Source organism: Euleptes europaea, chromosome 1, assembly GCF_029931775.1.
Source record: "Euleptes europaea isolate rEulEur1 chromosome 1, rEulEur1.hap1, whole genome shotgun sequence".
Lineage (NCBI taxonomy): Eukaryota > Metazoa > Chordata > Lepidosauria > Squamata > Sphaerodactylidae > Euleptes > Euleptes europaea.
Window position 1 is genome coordinate 119,214,703 of NC_079312.1, and position 21,920 is coordinate 119,236,622.

Consider the following 21,920-nt stretch of genomic DNA (forward strand, 5'->3'; position numbering starts at 1 on the left):
TAATCTGAATAGGGCCAGAGAGAGGCAGTGCTCATGTGCCAGTTTCGAATTCAGGGTGGCAGAAGTGAACTCTTTCAAGCATTCATAGGATGCTGATTGCAGTTGGTAAGCTGTTGATAATTTGAACAGGGGCAGGCTCCACCTTCAGGAGGCTTGACTTTCACTGGATGTGTGTGTGTTTGCTTTTCTATAGGCAAAACAAACAAAAAAGACAGAAAATGAAAACACATATGCAATCAGTTTATGACAAAGAGCAGTTTAAAATGGAGTCCGTGTGTCAAACTGTACTGACGTTCTAGTGAATGTCAGAATCCAAGGACCACTTTGCTAGAGAAACCCTTATGGTTTTTTAAAGACATGCCTTCTGGGAGCTGCTAGTTGGGTGGGCAATGCTCCTATGGGGAGACAGTGTTTGATGTGAGGGCAGGTCCTAAAGCCAGCAGTTGGTCTTTCAATTCCTATTAAGAAATGAAGCTAATTTTTCTCTCCACTTCTAGATCTACCATCTTGCCCCATCTTCTGCTCCTGCCTTGCTTCCTGGGTCTGCTTGACCCCTTCCTGCTTCCCAAACCTTGCCAGCTATGCTACTTTGATACCGCCACCCTTGCTTGGATTATTTTCACAGAGCTGATTTTCACAGAGCCACTGGAAGGAGCGCCTTAATATGGAAAGGTAGCTAGTCAGACCACTGATTTATCCAGCGCAGTGCTGTGTCCTATGATTGGCAGCTGCTGTCAGACAGACATCTGCTAACCGAGAGCTTTTAACTGGAGAGATACCAGGGACTGAACCCAGGACCTTCTCAATGCAAAGCATGGGTTTTACCTCAGCCCCTCCAGCATTTGAGCATCACTGGATTGAGGATTCTGAACTGCTAACTCCCCACTCCCTCCAGGAAGTCTTGCCTTCACTCCAAGTAGGGTTTGTCCAGGGGGCTTTATTGGTCCCCACTCCTGCCCAGTCTCCAAACACACAAACCCTGCAAGACAAACAGTCTCCAAACAGACAAACCCTGCAAAAGGGGTACCCCTCCTTCCTGTCTCTACCCCAACACCCACCCACCCCGGTTCCACAACCCCTTCCTGTTTGAAGCAACCCAATACCAAGTTCAGGGCAGCAGCTTACTGCTCAGGTGACTCTCACCTCAGCCAACACAAACAGAGGTTCAATCACATCCCTTTCAACTTGCAGCTCGAAGTGGATGAGCTCTTGGGCTAGCTTGTCCTCTGCTTCCCCACATAATGTCAGCATCTTCCTGCAGCAGAGGAAAGGCAAGCAATAATGTGAAAGACAAGCGACGGCGATGGGGCCAGGAGTGGCTCATTGGGGTAGGCAGAATCACAGAATCATAGAGTTGGGTCTATACAGGCCATCTAGTCCAACCCCCTGCTCAATGCAGGATCCGCCTTGAGCAGGGGTGTCAAACATAAGACCCACGGGCTGGATCTGGCCCCTTGAGAGATCTTACCCAGCCCATGAGCCAGCCGAAGCAGCCACCCGCTCCAGTCCCGATCTGGGCTGGCGAGGCAGGGCCCAGCCAAACCAAGTGACATTTATGTTATATCCAGCCCTCATAACAATTAAGTTCGACACCCCTGGCCTAGTGCACCCCTGACAAGTGTTTGTCCAGCCGCTGCTTGAAGACTGCCAGAGACGGGGAGCTCACCACGACCAATTCCACTGTTGAACAACTCTTACTGTAAACATTTGGTTCCTAATATCCAGCTGGTACCTTTCCACACGTAATTTAAACCCATTATTGCGAGTCCTACCCTCTGCTGCCAACAGAGCTCCCTGCCCTCTGCAGCAAGTGGGGCAGAAACCATGCCCAGCCCTAAAAGACAACTAGACAGAGAGACTTGTATATGAGCTGGGAGTACAACCCTGTTCCATACTGTTCCAGATTTTACCAATTATGCTGCAGAAAATGGCTGGTTTGAAATTACTACTTATCACTGTATCCTTGGAAGCCATTAACAGATGCGAGCCAACCCAACGAGGTTGCCGGGGAAAACCTAAACATTGATTATTGAATACAACAATGATTTGGTGAGTTTTAACAGACTTCCAGCCAAAGCAGCGTTTTTAACAGGGGGTTACTGCTGTGAGTGAAAAGGCTTCAAAACAGAGCTGTATACCTTTTTTTTCCAATGGGAGAAATCTTACCCAAGCAGGGAGTCGTCCCCTAGAATGGCAGAACCTTCCATCAAGCACTGGGCAAGTGACGTCAAAGGTAATTTCTTCTGCAACAAAAGCAACTGTTGTATGAATTTAGAGGGAAATTGGGGGGGGGGGTTGTTTTCAAAATCCATTACAACACAGTTTGAACACCTCTCCCACCTAGAAAATGACAGTATTTTCATAACACTGTTATTTTTTAAGTCCAAACTTTATTTATTCATACTTTTATATTTATATACAGTTTTAAACACAGAAAAGAAAAGCCACTACAGGCCTCTTCTCAGCCTGCTTCCCTCCTCCCCTACTTCTTCTCAAGGCAAACACGAAGAGACATGAGCCCAGCCCTACCGCCTGGTGGATACTGGGAACTCTCACCGAGCGCTTGTCAGAATCCGATCCTTGCTGCCCCTGCAGACACGCGGTCAGCTTTTTGTGAGTGCTGTGGGAGACTTGCTTCACCAGCTCCAAGCGCTTCTCCACCTGTGGACAGACACAGCAGAGACCGCTTCACAAGGACCGCCCATGCCCCTCATCCCCCAGCAACCTGTCCCCATTGCATCTCAAAGCTGGCCCAATGATCACACACCTTGCTCTCCAGTCCTCCTTATGAGTGGACTAGAAGGAAGAAGACGCTTTAAACATGTGGGACTCTACATCAATCAATGGGCCAATGCCATTCTATTATAAACCTTGCTTTTCAAGCAAGTTGATAATAAGATCACAGGCGTGTTGGGAGCCAGTGTGGTGTAGTGGTTAAGAGCGGTGGTTTGGAGTGGTGGAGTCTGATCTGGAAAACTGGGTTTGATTCCTCACTCCTCTACATGAGTGGCAGACTCTAATCTGGTGAACTGGATTTGTTTCCCCACTCCTACACATGAAGCCTGCTGAGTGACCTTGGGCTATTCACAGCTCTTAAAGCTCTCTCAGCCCCACCTACCTCAAAGGGTGTCTGTTGTGGGGGAGGGGAAGGTGATTATAAGCCGGTTTGATTCTCCCTTAAGTGGTAGAGAAAGTCGGCATATAAAAACCAATTCGTCGTCTTCTTCCCCATACACAACATACAGGCAAACCACTATGGCTAGTGAATAGGTCCAGTGTGGAAGAATGAGTAAGTCATGGTTTCACCATTAATTTTAGTCCGTTGTTCTTAAACAAGCCAACAAGCCAAGCTTGATGCAGTCAAGTAGATGCATTTACGTCTACAGAACTGAATTTTGTTATGGGATGGCATTTCAGGATGTTTTGTCAATGGGGATGGTAAGTTCGACAGCACAACTCAAGAGACTATGATGGAAGGGGGGAAAGCAATGGGATGGGAAGTACAGAAAAGGACAGAAAAAGACTTCTCTGTCAGGGCCAGTGGCGCCTTGTGTACTTTCTAAGTCTTTATCAGACACTGTTTTCAGCTGTTCTCAGCAATCATAAGGACTTATGAATGGCTATTATTGCTGTCTTAATGGAAGCTAGTCACGTCAGGACTGACTCTCGTTCAACACTGTTATCTGAACAGCACAAAATACCAGAGTAGGCAGAGCAGGGGTAAGGGCACAGGGTACCTATGGACTGCCTCCCCTCCTCCGCAGCTACTCTCGAGGAAGCAAACTACTCACATTCCTTTTAGCTCCACTGACATGGATGGGTGCAATGGTTAGTGAAAACAGAACCTGAAAACCTTCAAAGCAAAGAATAGCTCCCTCAATGCGTACCCTAACCACAGCTGCAAGGCTTATGCCACAATAAGAATGTTAGATTTTATGGTGGCCCAAGACATGCCGTTGTTTTCACTACCATATTAGCTTTCTCAGCATCTATGGGACAGGGAAGAGAAATCAGAGGCTAAGGTGAGAGGGGAGGGGCCATGGCTCAGTGGTAGAGCATCTGCTTGGCATGCAGAAGGTCCCAGGTTCAATCCCTGGCATCTCCAGTTAAAGGGACTAGGCAAGTAGGTGATGTGAAAGACCTCTCTGCCTGAGCTCCTGGAGAGCAGCTGTTGGTCTGAGTTGATAATACTGACTTTGATGGACCTCCATGGTCTGATTCAGTATAAGGCAGCTTCATGTGTTCAATTACACTGCACTGGTCCAGAGAACTGGAGGCTGACTTTTGGCTGCTTACGTGCTCAGACTAGAAACACTGAGCTGAGCCTGACAAGAAAAGTCACCAAAGCCTCTTGAAAAATAAAGCTGAGGGACTTATGGAAAATTAAAAAGACAGGTGCAATTAAAAAGACAGATGAGGATCTCATTGAAAATAGGCTGTAAATATATCTATTCCCTTTGGTGTAGCCAAAGAGGCACTGAAACAGCGATTTAGGCATAAAATATTTTGGATTCCCATGAGAAGCACGATTCAGAAGTCACCCTGAACTGTCCTCATGAAAAGACCCGAGGGACTACTGGTGCTGCAAAATGCCACAGATCTAGGGTTGCCAACCTCCAGGTAATAGCAGAAGATCTCCTGCTATTACAACTGATCTCCAGTCGATAGAGATCAGTTCACCTGGAGAAAAATGGCCCCTTTGGCAATTGGACTCTATGGCATTTAAGTCCCTCCCCTCCCAAACCCCATCCTCCTCAAGCCCTGCCCCAAAAATCTCCCGCCGATAGCAAAGAGGGACCTGGTAACCCTACACAGATCACCTGTTTAAAGCTATCCTCACAAGGGGAACTGCCCCGACTGACCAAACACAGGCCTTGTCTCCTTTCTCTTCAGATATGGTCGCTATGGAAATTCAGCAAGAAAACAAAACCACCACCCACCATATTTTCTATTAACAATTTTTTAAAATTATTTTTCAAACTTATTCACATTCAATTGTATCATTCCAATCATAGTGTATAATATGAACAATTTCTATCTTATCACATATCTATATGTGTATATATATCTATATATATAATTAACTTCCCCTCTCCCCTCCTCTATCCATTTAATATCTTTATTTCTCTCTTTGTAATTAAAGTCTAATTCATTATAATAACCACCCACCATATTTTCAGAGCTTGTGTGTGTGTGTGTGTGTGTGTGTGTGTGTGAACAGCTCCTCAAGACTTCTCTGGCATTAAATGACTGCTTCCGCTGCATAAACAAGACCAGATTTCTGTGCTCCAGGTGGGAGCAACTGCTTGTGAGAATTCCATCTGCCTCAGAAAATTTGCTTGTGAAACTTCCATCATGCCTCCATTTGGTTTACTATTAATAAGCAGCTCTTGTGGTGGGTTACAGGGAAGCCTCTAGCGCCCAGCCCTGAGCTGCACTGAAGGGAGAGGGTGGGGGGATATGGCGCCCTCACTGGAGGGTGTTAGGAGGCAGCGCTAGAGGTGCCATTGTTGTGGCACGAAGCGGACTATTTCTGAGTCCTTTTCATTCTGTGTACTAATTACGGTTTCTATTTTCAACTTGTATTCTTTCCTACTTCTCAGATGGCAAAAACTAAGATGCATGTGTAGAAAAGAGCAAGAGTCCAGTAGCACCTTAAAGACTTAACAACATTTCTGACAGAGTATGACCTTCGTGAGCCACATATCACTTCTTCAGATACAGTGAGCTGTGGCGCACAAAAGCTCATATCCTACCAGAAATTTTGTTAGTCAATCAATCAAATTTATTCATGTTGTGGTCACAGACCTTAACAATCCAACTACACCCAAAATAATTTTTTTGTTAGTCTTTAAGGTGCTACTGGACTCTTGCTCTTTTCTACTGCTATTGACAGACTAACATGGCTACCCATCGTAAGATATACGTGGTTAGGAAACACAGGATGCCACAAGACTGAATATCTGTCTTTCTCTCTTTAAAGGTAAAGGTCCCCTGTGCAAGCACCGGGTCATTCCTGACCCATGGGGTGACGTCACATCCCGATGTTTCCTAGGCAGACTTTGTGTACAGGGTGGTTTGCCAGTGCCTTCCCCAGTCATCTTCCCTTTACCCCCAGCAAGCTGGGTCCTCATTTTACCAACCTCGGAAGGAAGGAAGGCTGAGTCAACCTTGAGCCGGCTACCTGAAACCAACTTCCGTTGGGATCGAACTCAGGTCATGAGCAGAGCTTTTGACTGCAGTACTGCAGCTTAACACTCTGCACCTTGGGGCTCTTTCTCTCTCTAGCACTGGGGATATTAACCATTTTGTTTGAACAAAATGTAGCCATTTATACTTTAGGTTCTCATAAATTACACCAAATAGTACAATTTTATATGCCTACAAAGTTATTAATGGTTTAAACTACAAAAAAAGTTTAGCTTTCATAAGGAAAAAAGCGCTGGATATCTTTCAATTCCCACCAAAATTCTGATTCAGTTTTCCCTATTAAAAAAAAATAGCCCCCTGCTCAGGAGGCAGACACGTTTTATCTCCATGACTGCAGTGTTTCTAGAAATCTGACATCTCAAGTGATGTAAAATGTCAATGGACGAAGCAATTCAGTTGTTTGCTATAGGCAAAGGACACTGTACCTGCAAGAGGTCGTCACTCAGAACTTCTGTTTTTTCAGCCCTAAAGAAAAAGAAGGCAGAACTCAGTGAAAACCAAATCTCTTCACATAATATAGGCAACATCTGAAAAAAGGGAGATTCTTTTGTTACTGCTACATGGAGAGGAAATGCATCTGGAGAAGGCAGAGGCAGATTGTAGCAACGAGAACCTCTGAGGTGGGACACAACCGTGCCAATGTCCAGTGACACCGGCCCTAACATACGGAGAAGATGGAACAGCCCCACAAGGGTTCTCCTTAGCCACTCATGCAATAGCCTGGGCACCAGCACATCTCAAACCAGTGAAAAGAAATCTGACTAACAAATTGGAGCAGAACATTTTTGACACTTTCGGCAAACTTGAAAAATCCCCAGAGAACTTCTGAAAGCAAAATATTAAGGGAAGAAGAGACACTCAGCCTCTCTTAATGATCTATTGTGATTCACTGTTTAAAGGGATGATATGCCACTGGGGAATGGATATGAGAACATCACGAAAGCAATTGTTTTTGGATCCTTAGGGGAATTTGAGTGTTACAAGCCTCCATGCAAAGAGGGCTCTAGAAACTGTTCCATGTAGCAGAGATTCCACACAAGGGCCATAACATTTGCAAACTACTTACCAAATGGTTCAGTCCAACAATGAGTACAGCCTCCATGGTAGCCCTAACCACCTGGGAAACATGGGGATGGTGTAGGCACTATCTATACAACTACATCAGGGCACAATGTAAATGGCGTGCAAATGTTAGGGCCCTGTGCGGCCCTGAAGCCATGTAAAAGTGTTTCCAGGGCCCTATGCCATTTGGACTGTTACATTTGGGCTGCTAGATGATCCACACTAAATTTAGACAAGCAAGACTATAAGTTTTAAACATTTCTTTCGACCCCTTAAAACTCTTCCATTTCAACCTCAAAGTGATATTTTATTAAGTAAAAACTTCGCAGGAAAATGAAAAAAAAATGCTTTATTGCTGCGACTGGAGGTGGATCACACAATATAAAACAACGTCATTAAACAACGTAAGGCATCCAATAAATAATGCAATCGGGCTAGAATTATGACACTTACAAAAACAGTGCAAAAAGAAAAATGTACTGGACACACCACAAACAATGCAGAAAATGGAATTATAAAATTGAAATTACAAAAGGGAACTGTCTGAAAGGGCTTAGGTTGCCCAAGGGCAGCGTCATGACCCCCACTGAACTGGCTCTGGACTCTGACTCAGAAGCCTCAGAGGAGGAGCCGGAACATGGTCAGATTCTTTAGTGCGATCTTCACTATGTATCTCAATGGAGGAGCAGGGCTTTAAACGGTGGGAAAGTTCGCCCCAGTCCTCCAGAGATACATTGTATCTTGGAGGATACAATGTATCTCTATGGAGAAGCGGGGCGAACTTTCCCACCGTTTAATGCCCGGCTCCTCCATTAAGATACAAAGTGAAAATTGCACTAAAGAATCTGACGACAGCCACTTCGCCAATGTTTTTCAATGGAGGAGGCTGGGGGCGACCCCTTCCAGACCCCATAACTCTGGACCCCCTGACCCAATCTTTACCAAACTTGGGGGTTATTGCAAGAAGAGTCCCTTCAAGCTACCCTGAACATTTGGGACCTCTACCTGCAAAAATGCTCTCCCCCAGGAGCCACGGAAATCCCCATAGGCTTTATTGTCCCGGATTTTTGGTCCAATACTGGTAAATATGGGAAATTTGGCTTTTCGGGTTTTCCTGAAAGAAATCAGGACCAATAAACTTGAACCTGAATTTTACCGATTTTTTTTTTTTTGCACAGCCCTAGCCATTTATCAGAAACTGGGTCTGACCCATGTCTTGAGAAATACTCTCAAAGAGTCCCCAACGTGATGCCCATGGACACAATGGAGCCTACCAATCTACACTATCCTCACGAATATGTCCATCAAACTGAATGGCAATTTTTCACTGATAGGATGGGACAGGCAAAATAATGTTATTTGACTGTCAGAACTGATCTGAAAACCAATTCTGAGGGATATGGAATAAATTTCAAAGTTTAAAGATGGCTACAAAATTGGACCTTATATTTCTAGAATAATCTACTGTGAGATTTCATAAAAAAGGGGGGGAAGAACAAATCCTTCTCCATCTTCCTCTTCCTCACAGACCACTGCAATCTACACTATCTTTGGGTTATGAAATCTAACCTACCAAATTACTGCCGACCTCTTCATCTCTTTTCAGTAACGAGTCACACTGATATAACTTCTCAAGTTATCGTTTTCATCTTTTGACCAGAAACACCGTTAATGCTTTCCCAACAGATCTTTTTTTCCTTAGGTCATTACAACTTTCTCCCTGTATCTAACTATAAAATTGACAGCCTTTAAAATCATCTCTGTGTAAAGACCCATTAACCATCTGAAAGCTTTCTAAATACCTTATGTCAGTTCTGTCTTGAACAGCTGTGATGAGTAGGCGCTCTTTTTCAAAACAGAAGAAGCTTCACATTGATGTTTGCCAAACTGGAATCTATCAGTAAGTGCTATCTTTCTCTCCCCCTCGCCCCACACTCTCTAGTCTAATGGACATTAGCCACTATTATCCCGTGAAGACAGCCAATTCTAAACATTTTTTTTAAGTTTAAAAAAGCTGTGATTACGAAACATCAGGTATCGATAAAGCAAACATACTCCCAGGATTGAAACGTCTAAGCGTTTTGCAAGTTCAAGCTTATCTTGGTTCAATAAAGCAAACCATATATGAGAAATGCTAACAATGAATCATGGAATTAATGGAGTTTCTAGGTATTTGAATTCTAGCCTGCACGGCATGCTGCTATAGAAATGCATTTTAAAAACGAAATGCAGGTTCAGAGCCGTATTAGTCTGTGGTTCTTTATTTTAAAAGTTTAAAAAAATCCCTGGAATTTATTGTATCCACAAAACTTTGGAAGTGCAAGCTGTGGCTCAGTGGTAGAGCATCTGCTTGGCATCCAGAAGGTCCCAGGTTCAATCCCTGGCATCTCCAGTTAAAGGGACTAGGCGAGTAGGTGATGTGAAAGACCTCTGCCTGAGACCCTGGAGAGCCGCTGCTGGTCTGAGTAGACAATACTGACTCTGATGGACCAAGGGTTTGATTCAGTAGAAGGCAGCTTCATGTGTTCAAGCTTTCAAAGATTACATTCCTCTTTGTTTACAAAAGCTCATGCCCTCAATAGAAATTAGTCTAAGATGCTTCAAACCCAGAGTTTTCTCTTTTAGGCTCTGGCCCTTGATCCTTACTTCACCATCGCCATCATTGCTGTCCAGTGATTTAGGACATTACACCCTACGTTCTCCTACAAATGGACCTTGTTCTTGTTTGGAGGTTCTATCAGGGGAGCGCAACTATCGTATACCCTTGACCGAAGAACGGTACACTCTGTCTATCTGGTATGGTCGTCCTCTTCCACCGAGTGCACAGCTTCGGAAGGGACGCACATGGAGCGGTGAGGGAGGTGGGGAACACCCGCCTAGCCAGCCAGATCAGCCGAATCAACCCTGACGATCAATGGGGTGACAGATGTCACAGCCAGATCACCCTCACATCCAGGACATTACACATTCTGGGCCCCATCAGGAATCTGCCAACAGTTATATATTTATTTACTTTATTTAATAGTATGCCTTTCTCACTGAGACTCAAAGCCTATTACACAGTATAGTAAAATCAAGTTTAGACTACAGAAACACATTCTATGTGGGGCTGGCTTTGAAAATGATTCAGAAACTTCAGTAGCTAAGTTGCTAACTGGAACCTACAAAGGGAATAATATTTTCCCTACATTATGCAATTATATTAGCTCCCAGTTAGTTTCAGACCCAATCCAATATACTACTGTTAACCTTTTCAGCCCTGAACTTTAATGAGAGCTACTTCTGAGTAGTGAAAGATAGCCTAAGCTTCTCCCCCCAGCATGCTCCATAGGAGCTGGCGTGACCCTGTGCCGGCACAGAATAAGATGGCACCTACACCAGGGTAGGGTGCAAACACGCTGGGGTCTGGGGGCCAAGGAGCTTCACCAGCTCCTGCCACCAGCACATCCACGCCGGCAAGGATTTCCTGGAAGGGAAAGTTTGTGCTGGCATGGGGTGTTCCAAGGAGCGGAGCTGACAGTCAGTTTCCTAACCTCTTTCACGATGGGAACGCCCCCTTGAGCAGCAGCCTTGCCATCTTTTTTGGCCTGTTGCTTTCTATGGGGGCATTTCCCCCTTTTTCATTTTGAAATTACTTCTATTTTCCTTGCAGCAGGCCAGGAAGCCTCTGGCCCACTGCCTAACTGCCCCCCCTTCAAGAATGGGCTGTCCGTCTCATCTTGCCATTTCCAAAAGGTATGTGGACCCTGCCACATACAAAAAACTAAAACGAGATCCAACTTACAAAATTACCAGGAAAACTAGCATTCTGATCAAGAATTCCACTCTTCATCCCGACACACACAGAAAACTATGCAAGACAGAAGCACAACCACCACGATTAGATGGACTACCTAAAATTCATAAGGATTCCGTTCCACTCCGACACATCGTGAGTGCCATTGGTTCCCCAACATAGGAATTAGCTAGATATTTGACCATCCTCCTACAGGACCACATTGGAAAAACCACTTCTTACATCAAAGATTCAACTCACTTCATCAACAAAATCAGTCCGTTGAGACTCAATCCACAGGATATATTAATCAGTTTTGATGTTGTATCCCTCTTTACCAAGGTTCCAGTAAAAGACACAATCTCATTGATTAACCAGATTTTTCCAGAAGATATAACAGCCTTATTTCACCATTGTTTGACAACAAGTTATTTCCTATGGGATCAAAAATTTTATGAACAGATTGATGGAGTAGCTATGGGAAGTCCACTCAGTCCAGTAATAGCAAACTTTTACATGGAATATTTTGAAAAGACAGCATTAGAATCAGCACCTTACAAGCCTACAGTCTGGTTCAGGTTCGTAGATGATACATTTGCTGTTTGGAGCCATGGTGAAGAAAAATTGATGGACTTTCTAAACCATCTTAATAATATCCATCCAAACATTCAGTTTACCATGGAAAAGGAAGTTGAGGGTAAACTCCCATTTCTTGATACCCTTGTCATCCGTAAAACAAACTTTCAGTTAGGTCACAAGGTCTACCGGAAACCAACTCACACAGATCGCTACTTACACAAAAACTCCAACCACCACCACCGACAGAAAAGAGGAATAATCAAAACACTAATGGACCGTGCAAGATGGATCTGTGAACCACAGTTTCTCAAGGAAGAAACTAATCACCTAAATCACGCACTGCTAGCAAACGGCTACTCCAAGAATGAAATCAGAAGGGCCATTAAACCAAACAAAAATCAGAAAACTCAGGAAAAACAGTCTCCCATAGGAAAGGTATTCTTGCCATTTATTAAAGGAGTCACTGATAGGATGGAGAAACTTTTGAAAAAACATAACCTACAAACAGTGTTTAAACCCACCAAGAAAATACAACAAATGCTACGATCAGCAAAAGACAAAAGAGACCCCCTCACCTCTGCAGGAGTATATCGTATACCTTGCAGCTGTGGAGTTTACATCAGGACCACAAAACGCAGCATACAAACAAGGATAAAAGAACATGAAAGATACTGCAGACTTGGCCAACCTGAGAAATCAGCAGTGGCTGAACATGGACTGACACAAACAGGACACAGGGTCTTATTCCAAGACACTGAAAGACTGGACAATTCTACCAACTATTTTGTCAGATTGCACAAAGAAGCCATTGAAATTCATAAACATCAGCACAACTTTAACAGAAAAGAGGAGTTTAAGAATGAATAAGGCTTGGCTTCCTGTTCTGAAAACCTCCAGACTAACGAAGACAACATTCAACAATAGCCATGCAGATTAGCTTTGGATTACACACATTAACAGATCACTTCATATTCCATATTAGCATACCATACCCTCATTAGCACATTATCTTGATACTTACAGGACAATGATTAGCACATTACTTTTGAAGTACTCAGCTCAAACCGAACCCCTTTCTGACTATATAGTTCTCTTCCTACACCCTTGACACTGAGAGACACTGTCCTTCGGTGTTACTACTCTGAAGATGCCTGCCACAGTTGCTGGCGAAACGTCAGGAAAGAAAATTCCAAGACCACTGTTACACAGCCCGGATAACCTACAAGAACCAAGTAACAAACATTATTGAGTGTCCACTACATTTAGCTGAACATCAGAGAATTAACGTTCCTGTGAACTCTCTACTGAGTTAATTTAGCTAATAATGCAATGTTCCAAATACAGTGAAACTGGTTACTCACAAATGGGCTATAAATTGAATAATTAATGAACTATCAATATGATTAACAGGTATATAGTTTAGGTAGGTTTGCTACTTATAACCTGAAAGTCCTGAGCAGGCAATGCCCGCTGCGTAGTATAGAAGCACTTGTAAGAGGGGTGACTGCGACAGAGGGGTGACTGCGACAGGGTATAAACCAAGCTGCCTTCCTGTCAGATGAACTCATCTGCTTGGCAGATAGCCAAGGCCTCCATCAGTAGACATCCATTTTGTATAATACCATGGATGTGCAAAGGAGGAGACACTAATGAAGAAGTGATTGTAAGTACCTGCACGTCCTACCACTGCGTCTTTTCATACCGGGATGATGGCACGAAATAATTGTGCATGTTCTTCTTTTGGAACATGTTAGTACCTACAAGAAAACTCTCCAAGAGTGCATAATTAATGGCCAAAACTGCTGTAAGGGAATTCTTCCACATGATGTATATGTAGGGTTGCCAGGCCCCTCTTCGCCACCGGCAGGAGGTTTTTGGGGCAAAGCCTGAGCAGGGCGGGGTTTGGGGACGGGAGGGACTTCAATGTCGTACAGTCCAATTGCCAAAGCGGCCATTTCCTCCAGGTGGACTGATCTCTATCGGCTGGGGATCACTTGTATTAGCAGGAGATCTCTAGCTAATACCAGGAGGTTGGCAACCCTATGTAGGTGGAGAAAAGCGAACACAAGTGGGACCTGTTCACGGAGCGGCTGGAAATCCTAGAGATTGCTGCTGGCTCACCATCAGCATTGCCCAGTTTTCCACTAACCTTGTTACATGTGGCTGTATACTTTTATCATGCCCAGAGAAAGGCCAGGAGAAAATAGCCCAGTGTCAGCACAACTAGCCACCATGCCTTCAACTTATGCTCTGAATACAAGAAATCAATTGAAGCCCTTCAGATATAAGCAGTACACACAGCCTGCAGTGACAATTTAAGTCTGCTTCCACAAGACTTCCCCTTTCATTTGAGCCTAGCTAATGTAATGCTTGTGGCAAAGCTGGATTTGGAGACTTGGGGTGGCTGTATAGCCTATCTATAGTACAGGAATGTGGCTGCTTTGTTGGCAGAACATTTTAGGGCCTTTATTGCTTGGTGTTTAAGGGCTGTTTTCTAATGACTGTATTGTGTCTTATTTTATGAGCCACTTTGAGCATGTCTCTGAAGAGGCAACATAGAGCAGGGATGTTGAACTCAAATGTTACGAAGGCTGGATATGACATAAATGTCACTTGGTCGGGCTGGGCCATGCCTCGCCAGCCCAGATCGAGAATGGGGGTGGGGAGGCAGTGGCTCATGGGCCGGATAAGAGCTCTCAAGGGGCCTTATGTTTGACACCCCTGGGTTAGAGTGTCAGACTAGGATCTGGGAGACCCAGGTTCAAATCCCCACTGTGCCATGGCACCTCACTGGTAGACTTTGGATCAGTCACTTTCTCTCTCAGCTCAGCCAACCTCACAGGGTTGAAGAATTAATATTTAAATAAATAAATAAAAGGAAAGAGGCAGGGAAAGTCAGAAGTTGCTATACTGGGCCAAATGTACATACTATAGTAAGCAGTGTATGGCGTATCCTGATTACTGTTCAGTCCTCTGAATAGTTATTTCTCAGAAGGTTGGTTCACACATACATGTTTATCACTTGATTTCTCTGTACAATGGTTAGCAGCTGAATGTGTGAATTATGACACTGTAAAATGCTATGTTTGAGGTGAGCTGTGGTGAAAGTTCTGTCCAAGGCATTCTTTATCTGTGATGGCCTATTCACACATGCAAGTTAGCACTTGATGCTGTATACATTACATGATGAACATATAGTGAAAGATGTAAAAATTTCCAGAAATGCTGCAGCCATTGGGAAAAAGCCCATCCTTTTAAAATAAAAATACAACAACAGAAAATAGGAAAACTTCAAATACATGCAATAGTTTTCTATCAAGCCTAAGCCTGTTTTGCTTCTTAAACTTCATTAAATGCATCATTTATAACCGAGCGTATAAAATGTATTAATTGGCATACTTCTGGAATTCACAAGTACGGCTTAATCTTCTACAAGCACAACTGCAAATACACCCAATACTAAACTTAGAGAAAGCTACAAATTGCTGCTGGCTATGCTACTTTAGCACATTTCGCTCAATCCAGAAGACAAAAATGTATTCCACTGGAGTTTTTTCATGGCTCCACAAAATTTCCCAGTTTTTCTGAGAGACTCAAATTAAAAACCTGGGAATCTCAGTTGGTCCAGAATGCCACCATCAGGCTATTGTTTGGGAATGGTTACAGGGATTTTATCACCCTTACGCTGAAAGAGATGTACTGAGTACCCAACTGCTCTTGGATACTATTCAAAGTGTTGGATCTTACCTTTAAGACCCGGGCATCCCATTCCTGAAAGGGGGGGGTAGATCTGTGGCAGCCGGGAGCGGTGCAGCTGCACCTCCTCCTTAGAGGTTTCCCGGCTGCCGCAGAGGGAAAAAAGAGGTTTTTAAAAATAAAGAAAAAGGGGCGGGGGGAAAGGCCCCATTGAAAACGGTGAGGCTGTGCAACCAAAAAGGGTGGTGAAGCCCCACCGCCGCTCAAGGGGGTCTTCCTGGGCCGAAAGGTCTGTGGAAACCGCCTAAAGGCAACTCCACCCCCAGGAATGCCCCGGGTGTGGTCGTTCTCTTCCAGGATTTAGTTCCTGGAATGACTGTGTTGGCGGTGGGGGCCAGTGGAGGTCCGTGGCTCCCAGACGCTGGCGTGTTTGCCCCTGTGCCGACATGGATGCCACTTTATCCCATGATAAAGTGGCACCTACACTGGTGTGGGGTCACGCTGGCTCCTAAGGAGATTCCTCCCCCCCCCCCCCGGATTGCAGTCTAAGTGGTTTGGAGCCAGAGTACGTGAAGGAGTAACTCCTCCATTACTCTACAGCTCATCAGTTAAGTTCTGCCTCTCAAGCCCTGCTTTCTGTGCCCACACCTTCAGAAGTAAGGCAGGATGCAACTAGATATGGGCCTTTTTCAGTGGTGGCACCCTTGCCTTTGGAATGCCCTCAACTGTGAAGCCTGGCGCCTAACTTTCTTTTAAGCACCAGGCTAAATTATTCCTTTTTTACCCCAGCTTTTAACTAAGGGGTGTTATCTTTTAAAGCTTCTGGCCCAAGGATCATTTCATCTGCATCATTTTAGGCTGCTGTCAATGCCCTGGACTGTTTTTAATGGTTGTGTTATGGTGGCCTTGTTGTATCGGTGTAAGATGCCCTGAGAAGGTCTCTAGAGGCATATACATTTTCTAAATAAATAAATGAATTTTCAGTGCTGGCACCTTGCCTTTGGATCGCACTCTCCCTTGAAATGCACTCTCGCCTGGCATCTCCCGTATTAGCCCTTTCCACAATTTACAGCGAATATATGCACAAGCTAAGTACAGAATAAACTTGATGGTTATTTGTATGTGCATTGAGTAACTCTCATGTTACAGCTGAACGCGTGACACAAACACCAAATATATCCAGGTACTGATCCCCAGTTTCATTTGGAAAGTGAATGTGAGTTGGCTCTTTCTAGCAAACAGTCGTACACATATACAGGCAGGATGCACATGTGTTCACTGTAGCATGCGAACAGGGTTGCTGTCTTTCACACACTAGGACAAAACATTTCTTTCTACCCAGTCTTTTAACTGAGCTTTTTATCTTTTTTGCCGCAGGGCTTGTAAGACTGAGATGTTCCACCAGGCCTCTGGTTGAGGACAGCGATGGTTTCCATCCCTCCCTCCTCTCCCTTTTTACCTATTTACTTATATTTTACCTATTTTTATTCCCCATCACTTCCCCTATTGAAGGTACCCTGCCGTTCCTGCCTTCCCTCATTTCTTCCCCTCTGATTAGTTCCCCACTATTGCTATATGGTTTTAAGGGCACCACTGGAATTTTAATAGACATTTGAGGATTGTTAAATTGTAATGGATGTATTGCCGAAGGCTTTCACGGTCAGAGTTCATTGGTTCTTGTAGGTTATCTGGGCTGTGTAACCGTGGTCTTGGAATTTTCTTTCCTGACGTTTCGCCAGCAACTGTGGCAGGCATCTTCAGAGTAGTAACACTAAAAAACCTCCAGACTAGCAAAGACTATAGTCAACAATAGCCATGCAGATTAGCTTTGGACTTTACACATTAACAAATCACTTCAGGATACAATGGTTCCATATTAACATACCACACTGTCATTAGCACATTATCTTGATACTTACAGGACAATGATTAGCACATTACTTTTGCAGGACAATGACTCAGCTCAAACCCAACCCCTTTCTGACTATATATTACTCTTCCTACACACATGACACTGAGAGACACTGTCCTTCAGTGTTACTACTCTGAAGATGCCTGCCACAGTTGCTGGCGAAACGTCAGGAAAGAAAATTCCAAGACCACGGTCACACAGCCCGGATAACCTACAAGAACCAATGTAATGGATGTGTTCTAATTGTTGATGGAATTTGCTGTATGCCGCCCTGAGCCTGACTTGGCCGGGAAAGGGCAGGATAGAAGATGAATGAATGAATGAATGAATGAATGAATGAATGAATGAATGAATGAATTGTGGTCTCCTATTCTGAGGTCTGCTTATGGGTATTTTTCAGGAAACTCAGTGGTTGAATTATGCTGTTTTTACACCAATGGCTTTCTTTTGATTTCTTGTTTTATTTTATATTGATAATTTAGAAGAAGAAGAGTTGGTTTTTATATGCTGACTTTCTCTACCACTTAAGGGAGAATCAAACCGGCTTACAATCACCTTCCCTTCCCACAGCAGATACCCTGTGAGGTAGATAGGGCTGAGAGAGTGTGACTAGCCCAAGGTCTCCCAGCTGGCTTTGTGTGTAGGAGAAACAAATCCAGTTCACCAGATTAGCCTCCACCACTCATGTGGAGGAGTGGGAAATCCAACCTGGTTCTCCAGATCAGAGTCCACTGCTCCAATTTATGATTTTATGGCATTGTTCTTGCTTATAAACCACGTCAAGCAGGCTGCTGGAGAGGCAGAATATAAATTGCTTAAATAAATAAGCCCCAGTGCTAACCAGTCCCAATTATATCTTCTTACTGGAAGCTGTGGCTGGAGAGCTCGCCAGGAGCCATGGAGTTTGTCATGCATCTAAAAATGAAAACATTTATATAAAAGGAAGCTTGGTCACATTAAATGTTGCATGCCCAAAGCCCCACAGCAAATGAGCTCAGAGACATGAATGCTTTGCTTCCATGCAACTTTGTGCTTAATGAACTGGCACAATTAGCACTCACAGTGATGCCCATGCAGATGGAGGCCATGTTTGCTGAGTGCCAATATTGCAAACTTCTAACATATCTTAAAAATGGTAAACCAGCATTAGCTGTCCAAGAGGGAGACATGTTTGCAAAGATGGGAAGAAAAGAAGGATGGACTTTGAAAGGAAATCCAGCAGACAGAATCCAGGAAGGGCAAAAATAGCAAGCCATCAGGTATATGTAGACGAGGCTCCATGACAAGTCCTAGTACTCCTCCCCTAAGCCCCTCAAAGAACACAGAAAAAAACCCAAACTGTCTGTGGACATTTTCAAATCAACCACAGGATTGAATCATTTTGCTACAAGAATGCTTTTTGCTACTACAATCTTCCATTCCACCTTTCAGAACACAGAAGAAAGCCAAACTGTCTGTGGACCATTTTCAAATCATCACAAGAAGCGGCCTTATAATGAATCAGACCCTTGGTCCACCAAAGTCAGTATTGTCTACTCAGACTGGCAGCAGCTCTCCAGGGTCTCAGACAAAGGTCTTTCACATCACCTACTTGCCTAGTCCCTTTAACTGGAGATGCCGGTTATTGAACCTGGAGCCTTCTGCATGCCAAGCAGATGCTCTACCACTGAGCCACAGCCCCTCCCCTAATTCATCCGCAGGACTGGATCTTTTGCTACAAGAATCCTTTTTGCTACTACTATCTTTCGTTCCACCTTCCAGAGGGAACAGTCAAACAGCTTGCTTCAGGTAATCACAAGGAACAAGTGACTCTTTAGGAATATTAAAAGGGTTTCCCTCCTTTGATCACGAACCTTCTTACTAGTCAAGAATTCAGAGACCTACAACAAGCAAAAGGATAACCTCTAATTCCTGTGAATTGTCATTCTGGAGAACAGCTACAGTAAATTAATCCCAGGTCTTTCAAGATCTACACTGGACCGACTACTGACAATATGAGCACCACCATCTGGTCCGCAGCACTGACTAAAGCTCTGTGGAGGTCCTTAGCAGCAAAGCTCCCCACCATGTCTTTACATATGGAGCTAATTACAATACATATGGCTCAGCTATGGCATATGACAATGTGGGTCAGGTAACCCAAACTGAACACAATATTTTGAACACAGAAATCTTTCCCAAGCATCTCACACACGGCAAGCCAACTTAGCATTCCCCCAGTGTTGTTCAGTGGGTGGAAGTAGCTGTGCTGATCAACATGCTCAGCAATTTAGTTTATCCAAAAATGCATCCGTGGCCAGCCATGCACATTCCCATTGACGAACAATGGACATTATAACAGCTCTGTGCCCTCTCTCTGTAATCACACAGACAAAATAGAGAAGTGATACTAATTACCTCTTTAATGTACCACAAGCTTTGCTCTAAGCCTCTAAAGTACTTGTGTTTTCTTTGCTAAAGCTGCCTCTCAGAGCAATGAGTAGAAGCCACAGCCTTTCAATTTCCAGGTCTGATGGAAGAAATCCCATCATCTCATCTCTGTCTCTACTCTCTAAACAGGGCTCTACGTAAACAAACACCCGCTAGAATCAGCATTTGATTTCATGATATGGATACGCCAAACTCTACCACTGCAGCATTGCTTTCACAGACTGAACCTTCTCTGACTTTCAGAAGCAGAGCCTATTAATCGGGCACACAAACTGTAGACGTTGGGAGAAATTAATCAAACCGCTTTTTGGATATTCCATAAATTTTGAGTCAAAGGAATGTTGCTAATTAGAGCGAGAGCCCAAACGTTATTGACTGAAACTCAGCCAAGATAAGCCATGCCATGGTCTTTAGAAGGAGGAAAAAAAAAAAAGAATTACCACCACGCCATGGGAATTTCAGAGAAATACCAGAGACGAATGGTCTTAGGAGGCGGCACACTAAGCAAGCGTGCAATAATACTTTGTGCTAAGGAAGGTATGTCTGGTATTTCAAGCTAAAGACACCTTGCTTTCTCATGTGGCTACTGGGGAGCTCAAGTGAACTCATATGGTACCGTCAGCCCCTGAAGGTTATACTGAAATGATCAACTGAGAGTCACACTCTGCACTGATCCTCTCTGCCCATTTGCCCACGCTGTGCACGGGTAATGGGACAAAATGGAGATAGCAAAGGTACAATATCAGTGACTAGAGCAAAGCCAATGGAACTGGGACAGTTCTTAGCCCAAGTAACTCAAGTAGCAGTTTGGGACACCACAATGAAGCAACTGCACACCACTAGGGCTCAGTTCTTCCCCAGCTAAGGGTAGCATATGTGAGGGCAAGACTTGAACCTCTCCATGCCTCCTAGAACCATTGATGGCTGGATAGGAGGCGAGACCAAAATGCCACTGGGGCTCAGGTGGCTCATCACAACATCCACTGGCAGCAAATCCCACATTTGAATCACTCATTGCATAAAGTAGTATTTCCTTTTGTCTGTTCAGGCAGACTGACAAGGCAAGTCCCTGGTGGCTCAGGGACGGCAAGACATCTGGGGAGGCTAGGAGGCAGCAGGAGGGCCTCAGGTAGAGGAATAAGGTTTGAAGAGCACCAGGCCAGTAGGGGAGCCCAGACTGCAAGGGGAGAACTGGCATGGCAGGGCAGGCACTGGGAAAGAGAGATGGACAAAGTCCCACCCCATATCCTTCAGGACTTGAATACCTCATGTGTACAATCCTAGTGGCTACAGCTTGTAGTCAGTCAAGAAGCCTAGAGCCTCTCTCTCCCCCTCATCTTAAGGAACAAAGCTTATGCTTCTATTAGGAAAATGCTGGCTGCCTTGTAAAATGAAACCACTAAAGTCAAACAGAGGCAATACTACGATAACGAAAGAATGAGAACAAAGGAAAATAATGGGGTTTTTTGTTACAGGCTGCTTAGAGAGGGAATCTGTTTCATTTTCATATTAATTACATAATTATATAACATCCAATTATTGTAATTAATAACAAAAGGAACACACAAGTTGAACAGTTGATAGCACAGAAATAGGATGCAGTTCAGAAGATTCTTGGCACCTAAACATCCATCTCGCAAGAAAATGTTCTTTTCCCTGTGGGTTATGCGAGGACTACGCTAAGCATTCCTCGTTACTGCTTAGCACTGCTAAATAATATGGAGCAAGTAATGTTTATTTCTGGGTGCTGATGTTCAAAAATCTTTAAAAAATTAAAATGATGCAAGACGGCATGGATGAGAACAGATGTGGAAGGCAACAGCATGGGGTGTGCTCAGCTAGAAGAAAAACAAAAGGCCGGAGGAGGCAGCGCTGGGTTGGTGGCAGCACTGAAATAGCAAACAATCATCTGCCAAGGATAGGAGAAGCAACAACACGGTTAAGTTGTCAGAAGGAAGAATGAGGTTAAGCGCTAGGAAAAACCAAATGTTAAGAGACGCACAGCAACAAGAGGTTGTGGACTGTGATGTTTTGGGTAGGTTTTAAAGAAAGGTTTGTACTGCTACACGAGAAAGATGCTTTGGATGGAATTAATTCTTGCCTCGAAGCAAGGTGTTTTAGTTAGATCACTTACATTTTTAGGATTCCTTCAACAAGGACCATCTCTGCAGTAGGCCAAGCTATCTGTCTACAATACTCTCTTCATCAAAAGAGAAAGCTGCAGGACAACCTCCGCTAGACTGCACAGAGGCTCAT

The 21,920-nt window shown here is 44.1% G+C and overlaps 1 protein-coding gene across 1 annotated transcript in view; it reads right to left on the bottom strand.

Moving 5' to 3' along the window:
• Positions 1 to 21,920, bottom strand: part of ARHGAP44 (Rho GTPase activating protein 44) — a 118,395-nt gene that overhangs the window by 39,316 nt on the left and 57,159 nt on the right. Inside the window, exons 2-5 of the mRNA XM_056861437.1 lie at positions 6,636 to 6,675; positions 2,557 to 2,661; positions 2,167 to 2,243; positions 1,144 to 1,255 (exon numbers count right to left, since the gene is read on the bottom strand). Of these exons, the coding sequence (XP_056717415.1) occupies positions 1,144 to 1,255; positions 2,167 to 2,243; positions 2,557 to 2,661; positions 6,636 to 6,675 (334 nt within the window). The remainder of the gene's footprint in view (positions 1 to 1,143; positions 1,256 to 2,166; positions 2,244 to 2,556; positions 2,662 to 6,635; positions 6,676 to 21,920) is intronic.